We start from the raw sequence: 11,224 nt of genomic DNA on the forward strand, positions 1-11,224 counted from the left end.
GTCAGTTAAGCAAGTTAACACTCAATTAAATATAAAGTTTCACTGCTACAAAAAGCAGTCTCTATTTGAAAAATTCCTTTATTAACTAATGTTTTTACATACATATTACTTAATTTATCTAGACAAAACTGGTTTTAACTCTGCCTTAAGAAAGAAAAAGAACGAGAAATGTGAAAGAATTGGCTCAAAGTTACATCACTGGTAAATGGAAGTGGACAGGATGGATACAAATCTGATGTCGAGTCCTTCCATTATACCATCTGCCATCACAAAAATACAGTTTTTTATATCTGTATTTACATCCCAATTTCATCACAAAGCACAAAACAATATATTATATTCTAGAACTATTTTCACATGGCATTCAAAACACAAATCCAAATATATTAACATTCTAAATATTAACATTCTAAAAATACACTCATTTTATTCAAAATGTACTCTACAACATATCTACATAATACAGTCAATATATTCAAATATAGCTCACCTACATATTCGTCCATGTTAAAGGTCTTCACATATTTAAAAGACAGGTCTCCCTTCTTGTGATATTCTATCAGTTTTTTATAACATCCTAAAGGTGTACTCCCTAAAACAGATAAAAATTCCAGTTTCTTTTTTATTTTAAATAATTATTTTATTTAACTTTATTTACTTACTTAATTTGACCAGAGAGGGTCAGAGTAAGAGAGCGAGAGAGAGAGAGAGAGCAAGCAAGAAAGTGAGAAAGCAAGCTGCCAGCCCCAAGACTTGAACCGTGATCATCCATGTGGCAGTCCAGTGCCTTTAATCAACATGCCACCTGCTAGCCCCAAGATTCCAGTTCGTAAAAGAACTTGAAAATCTGGGACTGGTAGGTGGCATGGTGGTTAGGGATGCTGGACTCCCACATGGCTGACTATGGTTCAAGTCCTGGACCTGGCAGCTTGCTTTCTCACTCTCCTCTCTCTTTCTCCTTCCCTCCCATAGTTCCAGTCCCAGACCCAGTGGCATAAAACTTACAATGGGCGGGTGTGTGTGTGTGTGTGTGTGTGTGTGTGTGTGTGTGTTTGTGCTCAAGATTCTGATAGGAGAATGAGGAAAGTGGATTGTGGCATGACCATCCCATCTTGGGTAAGGGGAGAGGGGTAAGGTTTTGGACTCCCACATGGCTGACTATGGTTCAAGTCCTGGACCTGGCAGCTTGCTTTCTCACTCTCCTCTCTCTTTCTCCTTCCCTCCCATAGTTCCAGTCCCAGACCCAGTGGCATAAAACTTACAATGGGCGTGTGTGTGTGTGTGTGTGTGTGTGTGTGTGCTCTCAAAATCCCGAGAAAAATGTAGGAGAAGGGATTGCAGTGTGGCTACTCTACTGGGGGGGGTGATTTCTTGCTTTCTGTCTGTCTCTCTGTCTCTCAGACAAGTGCACGCACCCTACAGCAAAAATCTCTCTTAAGAAAAAGACAAAAACATTTATACTAAGTTTATTCTTTTCTTATATGCTGTATTTCTAATTTACTAGGAAAACAATTATTAACGTACATACATATTCAGTTATCAAATACATGTTGAAACAGTCGCTTTACAAGATACCTTGACATTTTAGTAAGAATTTGCTGAATAAAGCTGGAAATCTGTCAACAGAAATTATTTGAGGGCCCAGATGCAGTGGCACATGCTGTGCTCTGCAGGCTGGGAGACCATGAGAGGCCTGGGTTCTACTGCCAGTTCAACCTTAAGGCCATGCAACTCTAGTCCCAACAACTCAAGGAGGCCAAGATTGTGACCTGAAACCATCCTAAAACAAGAAATTAAAGTAATTTGAAAAAGTATTCTTATGTTGTTGGGTATCTGAAAGGAATTACTTTTGCAAATTCTAAGATTAGAAAATTCTAGAGAGTACTTTTGAATTAAAAGATAAACATCCTATTTTGGGGGGAAAGCAGTGAGTTCTAGCATAACTGGTATATAAATTTACTGAAATCATAAGGAAAACCCGAGCTAAATTTAACTTACTTTCAAAATAGGCTGAAACTGGTAAGCATAAAACTTTGAGCTTACCGCTTTTTAACTGAAGCTCCTATTTCTTATTCTGTGTCATCTTCAGTGTGTATCAGCTAAGACTTACAAAGAAAGAACTCTTAATTGTTTAAGATAGAACTTCTAGAAAATGGGATCTTGGCTCAGATAACTCTATGTGAGTTCTTGACTTTATTGTTTCATAACATAATTGAATATTTTACATGTTTTATAAATACAGTTAATATTTGAAAGTAGATTTATTTGACAATCCATCCTGGTTTAACACAATAAAGATAAACTAACTTAGCCTCTTGCAGATGGCATTTTTATGAAATGAAATTTGGTGTATTTTTTCCACTTTAACTCCAAACTGAAAGCTTAAACTAACTCACTACATTCTTGTAACAGGTGACTTACCTAGCCCTCTAAATCCTGGTTGCAGTATTTATTCCTAGACCACCCATGCACTCTTCCTCACAAAACAAAAACAACACAAAACAAAACAAAAAGCCTCTATGTCAAATTTCTACTAAAGTAGCATATAGCAGTTTGACAGAACTAAACAGTCTCTGGTAAAAAAAGAAAACCTTTTAAATAATAAAAAGAGAACCAGCAAGTAGCCTGATGGTTAGGGTGACTGGGTCTCACATGGTCAGTTCTGCAATTTCAGACCGATACCCAGAGGCATGAAAACCATGGTGGGAGCGTGTGCATGCATGCCCAAAGTCCCAAAAGGAAGGTGATACGGAGAAGGAAATGCAGCATGACTATCCCCCAAAGGGGGAGATGTTTTCTTGCTTTTTCTTTCTGGCAAGTACATGCGCCATCTGGCAAATTAAAAAAAAATTAAAAAAAAAAAAAAAAGCAAAAAAGATGAACACTCATGTGAGGTGAGAAAATAATAGAAGTGACTATAAATAATAAATACCCCAATAGGTGCAGAGAACAGAATAGTAAAAGATTTTGTGGAAACTCAGTGGAACTATGCTGTTTAAAGTTATAAGTAAAAACTTTTCAATGACCTGGTCAATAGCCCCACTAACATGAAACCTGTCTAAAAGATGGGTAAATATGCCTTCCTGTCTTCCTTTCTAGAAGTATAAACAAATCGTTTCTTTCAGTGTCAAGAGAATTACAGGATTCCCTCGATTTAAGGACACATGAATTTAAAACGTGAGAAGTTGTACAATTCTAATAACAAAGAAATAAAACCACTTCATTTTCTACTTTTTAAAAAAATTTGTTTGAGAGAGACTTTTGCTATAAGGCATGTGCACTTGCCGGACAGACTGAGACAGAGGGACAGAAAGGGAGAAATCACCCCCTAGGGGAGGATGGTGACCCCACAATCCCTTCTCCATTCTCCTCTTGGGATCTTGGGCACGCACACACAAGGGTCCAGCATGAGTTTTAAGCCACTGTCTCGAACTTGAATCACAGTCGACTATGTGGGAGTTCAGTGATAGAACATTACAATACCTGCTGGTCCCAACTTATTTTTTTCTTTTTTGGAGAGGTTTTTCTTATTGGGCGCATGCGCTCGCCAGAAAGACAGAGAGAGACAGAGAGATAGAAAGCAAGAAATCACCCCCTGGGGGGGATGGCTACGCTGCAATCCCTTCTCCTCCATTCTTCTCTCAGGATCTTGGGCATGCACACACATGCACCTGGCGTGACTTTAAGCCACCAGGTCCGGGACTCGAACCGCGGTCAACTACATGGAAGTCCAGCAACACAGCCATTACGCTAACTGCTGGTCCTCCAACTTTTTTTTTTTAAGAGGGATTTTTGCCATAGGACGCATGTGCTCGACGGAGAGAAGAGAGACAGAAAGCAAGAAATCAGCCCCCAGGGGTGGCCATGTTGCAATCTTTTCTCCTCCAGTGTCCTCTTGGGATTTGGGGGACACGGACACACACACACACACACACCCCAGGCCTGAGTTCTAGCCGCTGGGTCTGGGACTTGAACTGCGGCCGACTACATGGGAATCCAGTGATACAACCAATAAGCCATCTGCTGGTCCCCATTTTCTACTTAATCAATGTGGGTGAAGAAAAATAAATCAAAGAATTAGTACAGCAGAAACTGGTTAAAAAGTTCCACTGCAGAATTTGCCTTCCAATAGTCATTTCCTAGCATTTGCTAAACATTTAGCAAGTGCTTACTAGGATTCAAATAAAACAAAGTTTATTAAGACTTTCTATCCTAGAAGAATTCACAATAGAGCCATAAGCAAGTACAAAATAATCGTAACACAGTGAAAAACCTAAAAGATGTCTGGACTGTCACAATGAATCAAGAAAAAATAGCTTACTAGAAGAACAATCAAAGAAAACTGCACTTTAATTGAACACTGTAAGAGAGCTAGAATTCCAACAATGGTGAAGCAAGTTATGGCTAAGGATAGAGAAAAGATAGGAGTGGGGAGCCGCGAAGAGGATGTTTATATGCCTACCATGAGGCCTGAGGCTGTGCTGGTGTTTTTCTACATTACTTCATGTATATCTCACAACCTTGAGAAACTGGCATTATCTTTCTTTCTGAAGATGGAAGAACCAGAGCTAAAAGATTATGAAATCTGCCAAATACCACATGGCAGTAAAGCTAGGGATTTAAACCTAGACCTGTGTAGTGCCAGAGCTCATAAACCTTCCTTACAAAATATGCTAGCAACAAGAATAAAAGCAAAGCAAAGTATCCAACAAATTCAGGCCTGCTCTGCATTACAACTCAATTTGCTTGTAATCCCTATTCTGGGAAAAATGGGAATAAACTTGGGAGGCAGGGCAGGCCCACAACATGCACAACTGTAAATGTTAAGTTTGTTAAAATTGCTTCAGTAAACATATCATAAGCAGACAATCCCCAGAAATTGCGTTTGGAGGAATAACTATGACACAGCAGGTTGCTTCAATTAAAGACATGCATGTTCAAGTTTCAACAACTAAGGGGAAGGGTTGAAAAGAGAATATAATTTACATTGTCAGTGGTCAATAAAGGAAGAATACTAGAAAATGTCAACAAAGGTTTTCCAAAGATAATCCCTTGGCAATTACAGTCCTCAAACAAAAGCTAAGGTTGTAGATGTAAATACATGAAAAGAAGTTTAGCTCTGCTGGCAATTGGCACCTAGGACTCTGAAGTCTTTCTGTCTCCACACATAAATTACCATTTACTTCTGCAGAATAATTAAGATGAAGTGATTAAGGCCAACAGGCTGAGTATAACCCAGGTCAACAATATGCATACTGGTACAGAAACCATGTTCAATCACCAGAGCTCTCATATCAGACTTGATGGTGCTAAAAGGTGTGCAGTATTGCTGTACCTAATTAAAAAACAAACAAAACCAAAACCAGTATTACTCCCTGCCACTCTCACTGAAACCTACTTCCTCAGCCCAAAAGACAAAAAGCAAAATGACAAAATATCAACCTGAAGAGCACCACTGATGGAATTACCCACCTGGAAAAAAGGTTATGACTGCAGCTCTTATATAGTTGCCATGTATGGGAATGGAGCAGGAGCAGAGTCTGTTTAATGAAAGACCTAGGGAATCTTACATTAATGTAGTACCTATAGCATACAAAGGACTTGCACATTCAATATCGTAGTTGAGACTCAGAAATTATCCTTATCTTTCTTGCAGGTAAGGGAACCAAGGTTCAGGTGTACAGGATAAATGTGTTGCATTTATCACCAAGCTCTGATTCTAGGTCTAATACTCACCAAGCTCTGATTCTAGGTCTAATACTCTGTGAAAGCCAATGGTCAAGAATATTCAATAAAGTATCACAAGACCAAATGAAACTATATGGTCATTTTAAAAGAGAACCCTTAACAGAAAACTAAATCCAATAAAATATGTACTGTTTGTTCTGTAATGAGGACATAAAAGTCTTAAAACTTTCCACTTCTAATACTTCTATAATTAAAGAAAAAGAAATACTGAGGGCTAATAAGAGAATATAAGGCATGTGAGGTGAAAATAGAGGTACATACTTTAGGTACTTCTTTATGATTAACAAAAAGGTAATCTATTTAAAAATATATGAATAGTGACAGGCCCTAAAAACAAAAAAAGGACTTTCAGAAAAAGGTACAAAAAATACTATGGCCATTACTTAAGTTAGAATATTTTGGGACCACCAGTTGGCATAATGGCTATGTGGCTGGACTCCCATGTAGTCAACTGCGGTTCGAGACCTGGATCCCATGGCTTAAACTAACGCTGGGCGCGCGTGCGTGTGTGTGTGTGTACCCAAGATTCTGAGAAGAGAATGGAGAAGGTATTGTGGCGTGGCTATCCCCCCTGAAAGTGACTTCTTGCTTTCCGTCTGTCTCTGTCTTCCTGGCAAGCTCACAAGCCCTATAGCAAAAACTCTCAAAAAAAAAAAAAAAAAAAATCCAATTGTGTTTTGGTGAAACAATTTTTTTTTTTTTTTAAAGATTTTTGCCACAGGGTGCATGTGACTGAAGAGAGAGACAGAAAGAAACAGAGAGGGGGTGGATAACAAATCAGCTTCTTGGCCATGCTGCAATCCTTTCTCCTCCATTCCCTCCTTGGGGTTTAGGACACACATGTGTGCACACACAGAAACACACACACACACACACACAGCATATTTTTCAAACTGCTAGGTCCAGGACTGGAATCACAGAGTCAAGTCATGTGTGATCTAGCACCTTAACCATCATGCCACTTGCTGACCCAATGAAAAAGAATTTTAACATAAGAAATAATAGTAAAACAGAACTATGAGATTATATGTATTTGTTTCTGGCTTTATATACTAATATGTTCAATCAGTGATATGATAAGAAATGAATAGGAAAAGTATTTCACTAAGAGAAATTCTATCTTCCCATAACTGTAGATAACCAGAGTATCTTAAAATGAAAAAAGTGGTTTATTACCTGTTGGTAAACCCAGCGTAAAATATCTGTCCTGTCCAGGCTTGAACTGAATGATGCGATTACAGATGTACTTGGCTGCCCACTCACTAGCCAAGTCATAGTTATCAAGAATGACAAGCCTCATTATGGTGATACACAGCTTCTGGGATAAGAAGGTCAAACCTGAGGAAATTCCATTGTAGAGCATTTTCAGTAATTTACAGATATTCAAATAGGAGTATAATATACTGATGTTTTTTAAGAAGGACATGTACTTATACAAAAATAATCTGTACTTTTAAAATCATAGTAATAGCTGTTCTCTTTAAAGCAGACCATGAGATTTAGGCAGTGGGAAGTCTTTTAAGTATACATATACTAATCCTTACAACAATTTCTTGACACAAATAAAATGCCCAATTTTAAATGAAGAAATGAACTCACACCATTTGACCAAAGTATACGAGGGAATCTTACTATAAAAACACCACACCACACGGTCTACAGGTACAATATATACTCTTACTAAAGACAACATAAAATAGCCCTACAGGGAAACACAGTAGTACTTATTTGTTGACTGCAAGGTAACAGTAGTAATCATTACTCAGCAATTTTTGTGTTACTTACTAAAATCCAGAACTCTCTCTCTATAAATAATAATGTTATATAGCCAAATCTCCCTTTGGTTAAACAATGTTTAAATCCTATTACTCAGAAATAATTCTCATTACTACACATATATCACTTCAGATATCCACCTAAAGCATACATATAAACAGTAGGTACGGAAACTATTTTAATAATAGTTGAAAACAATATACTAAACATGATACTGACATTTCTAATATTAATAGAAAGATAATTCAACCAAAGAAAATGTGAACTAAAGAAACTACTGATATTGGGGGGGAAGGGGGATTTCTTCACAAAAAATGTTTAGTTTCTAAAAAACGACTCTATAGTTAAAAATTATTGAATTAAAAAATTGGAGTCATTTAAAAATACGATCCCATTGTACACAATGGAAATACATACTACCAGAAAACTGTGACATTAGTACTCTTATGCTAACCTCCTGGACTGCTGTAAAGTACATTATTTTTAAAGTCTGAAGATTTACTACATTTATACTGTAAATGTTGAAATAGTCATAAATATCACATTTTAATTCTCAGTTTCATATTAAAATGGATCAGTCACCAACACCAATCCTTTTATAAAATAATTTCAGCATTCCTTAGTTCTGTATTCACATACTCTACACAGAGTAATAAGAAGTCAAATTGTTTAAGTTAACCGGAGTAAAAGGTCTAAGTCAAATTGTTAGATGAGTAAAAGGTTTATTACAATGAATACATGGAATCTAAACAATGGTACTTAGAAATATAACGATTTAAAATTCTGACATTGTAAAAAACTATCACTGTAATCTAAAATTCTGACACAGTAATGAGATAAAGAGCATACAGAGATGATAAATTACATAGTAAATCATAATTTCAGTCCCACAAATTCACTCACTCTCCACTTCAATATACCAGTACTCTAATGTCAAAACCAATTTTAGAGTTACACTAAAGAACAGAAACTGCCACCTGTTACAGCCATCCAAAACTATATTTACTTCTAATAAGAATATTTGGGGACCAGCAGTTAGCATAATGGCTATGTCGCTGGACTCCCATGTAGTCCACCGCAGTTCGCGTCCCAGACCCGGTGGCTTAAAACTCATGCCAGGCCCATGTGTGTGTGTGCCCAAGATCCTGAGAGGAGAACGGAGGAGAAGGGATTGTGGCGTGGCCATCCCCCTGGGGGGGGTGATTTCTCGCTTTCTCTCTCTGTCTGGAGAGCGCTTGCACCCTATAGCAAAAAAAAAAAAAAAAAAAAAAAAAAAAAAACCTCCAAAAAAAAAAAAGCAACCCAAGGTAAAAAAAAAAAAATTAAAAAAAAAAAAAAACCACCACCAAACTTTTGTTGGAGGGAGGACATTAGAATTTTCCAAGTGTCTCCTGTCTCCTGTACATGCTCTTTTCTCAGTTCAACATACTTCACTGTGAAGACCAACTACAGATTAAGCACTGTTCCAGGTTCTGCAGACATAAGATAGTAAAGGCCCGCGCTGTTAAAGAAATTAGAATCACTTAATTTAAAAGTCTCTGAGGTTGAAATCTTCATTGTGTTTTCAGATGAAACGCAAACACAGAAGTTTGCCAAAATTTTAAAGCTATTAAGTAACAGAGGGATCTAGATTGAAAACGATGCTGTGTCTTAAAGAAACCATGCTCCAAATATGCCTCTACTGGTTAAGAACAACCCAGGATGTTTGCTAAAATACAGATCCCCAGGACCCTCTCCCTGAAACAGGGTTTGAAACAGATCAGAAACAGGGAATCTGTACTTTTACTAACACTACAAAAAGCTCTTACAATGAGATTAAATTTGGAAAATACCAGATGGCACATGTCTTTTCCTGTTTTTGCCAAACGTCAGAAATCCAAACTCCTTGGGGCCGGCAAGTCGCGTGGTGGTTAAGGGCGCTGGATTCCCACATGGTCAACTGTGGTTCAAGTCCCAGACCTGGCGGCTTGCTTTCTCACTTTCTCTGTCTTTCTCACTCAGTTCCTCTCTGGTCAAAATAAAATCAGTAAATGAATAAATAAATGTTAAATAAAATAATTTTTTTAAAAAAATGCAAACTCCTGTGATCCAATGCAGTTTACTGCCATCAGGACCAAAGAGCATTCAGAAAACGACTGGACAGCATCCCTTCCCTCATTTCCGCTCAGATGCTGATTCATTTCGGACGTGCTACCGACCACTCATCTCCGAACTTTAGATGGGAACTTCTACGCCACTCAGCTTACAGAGCTAGTTAGTAGTGGAGCCAAGACGGGAATCTAAGACTCCTAGATTCTTCTCTCAGCTCTTTTCCTACACTATGTTGCACTGACCCGAAAAGGCCCCAAAAGCCCGACCAGAAAGGGGCGCATCGGGCAGGTGGGCTAGCGGCGCTGCCAGGTAACAGCCCGAGAAGGAGGACACAGGATCGGCTGAGATCCTGCCCGCCAGCCGCCCCCCCCCCCCGCCACTGCCTGTCCCCAAACGACAGCGACTGCTAGTGAGGATGGCAATTTTTGACAAGTGCGGGGAGAAGAGTCAGGAGAACGCCGAAGGGACAGGGAAGCCTCCTGCCGGCGGTCCAGCTCCGGAGATGGCGACCAGCCAAGCTTTGGGGGGCAAGGCCGGGGGCCCCTACGCGCCCCCCACCTCGAAGCTCCAGGGACTCCAGTCGGCCCTGGGCCCACGTCCTCGTCTCAGCACAAAGCCCTGCAGAGGCGCAACCGCCTGCTGGGTCTCCGTCGAGCCCCCTTCGAGGGCCTCCCCTAAACTCACCGGCGGAACTACCGGTTCTTAGAACGCTGGAACAGCGGGAACCACCAAACACTCCACTACCGGTGAGCTACCCGGCCGGCGCGTAGAGCGCGAAGCCCAAGGACCCGGATGCCGACGGAAGCGCCGGAAGTGACGCCAGGGCCGCGCCCGCGGCCCCGCGCATGCGCACCGCCTTTGGCGCGTCTGGGAAGAGGTTCCGAAGGTAGGCGGCGGTGCCTGAGCTGTGGAGAGTTGCGCTTCCACCCTGTTCCTGTGGCGTCGCCTTGCTTTTCTGTGTTTTTAATTTCTCAGTGCTTGAGTTGTGCTAGATCCTTTAGGATTATGAGATTTCGCATGTAAGGATGCAGTGCTCACGAAGTATCCGAGATTGCAGTCTCCAATCTGGCGGCTTGCTCTTTTTTTTTTTTTTTTTAGAGGGCGCGTGCGCTTGCCAGAGAGAGACAGAGAGGCAGAGAGACAAAAAGCGAGAAATCACCCCCCCCACAGGGGATGGCCACGCTGCAATCCCTTCTCCTCCGTTCTCCTCTCAGGATCTTAGGCACCCACGCACACGCGCCCGGCATGAGTTTATGCCAGTGGGTCCTGGATTCGAACTGTGGTCAACTACGTGGTCATAGCCGTCATGCTAACTGCTGGTCTCGCGCGCTTTTTTTTTTTTTTTTTTTTGAGAGTTTCTTTTTGTTTTGCCATAGGGTGCCGTGCGCTGGCCAGAAAGGCAGAGACAGAGATAGAAAGCGAGAAATCACCCACTGGGGGGATGGCTGCGCTGCGATCCCCAGTCCTTTCTCCATTCTCCTCTCAGGATCTTGGGCACAGCACCCACACACGCCTGTTTAAGCCAACAGGTCCGTGACTGGAACCGCGGTCGACTGCACGGGAGTCCGGTGACATAGTCATTGCACTGACTGTTGGTCTGACTTTCTGT

General features: G+C 40.4%; 1 protein-coding gene across 4 annotated transcripts in view; it reads right to left on the minus strand.

Annotated features, from left to right (window-relative positions):
• GNPDA2 (glucosamine-6-phosphate deaminase 2) overlaps positions 1 to 10,409 on the minus strand; it is a 33,793-nt gene extending 23,384 nt beyond the window's left edge. For 2 of the 4 annotated variants that reach the window (XM_014585115.2, XM_006170752.3), the window contains exons 1-3: positions 10,300 to 10,409; positions 6,925 to 7,086; positions 491 to 592 (exon numbers count right to left, since the gene is read on the minus strand). In XM_014585115.2, the coding sequence (XP_014440601.1) occupies positions 491 to 592; positions 6,925 to 7,048 (226 nt within the window). In that variant the 5' untranslated portion in view covers positions 7,049 to 7,086; positions 10,300 to 10,409. Of the gene's footprint in view, positions 1 to 490; positions 593 to 6,924; positions 7,087 to 10,173; positions 10,269 to 10,299 lie in introns of those variants that run through there. The other 2 variants (XM_006170753.3, XM_027769200.1) reach the window with 2 other exon arrangements.
• Positions 10,410 to 11,224: the final 815 nt, after the last annotated feature.

The sequence above is a fragment of the Tupaia chinensis genome, unplaced genomic scaffold, assembly GCF_000334495.1.
Source record: "Tupaia chinensis unplaced genomic scaffold, TupChi_1.0 Scaffold148884_1, whole genome shotgun sequence".
Taxonomy (NCBI): Eukaryota; Metazoa; Chordata; class Mammalia; order Scandentia; family Tupaiidae; genus Tupaia; species Tupaia belangeri.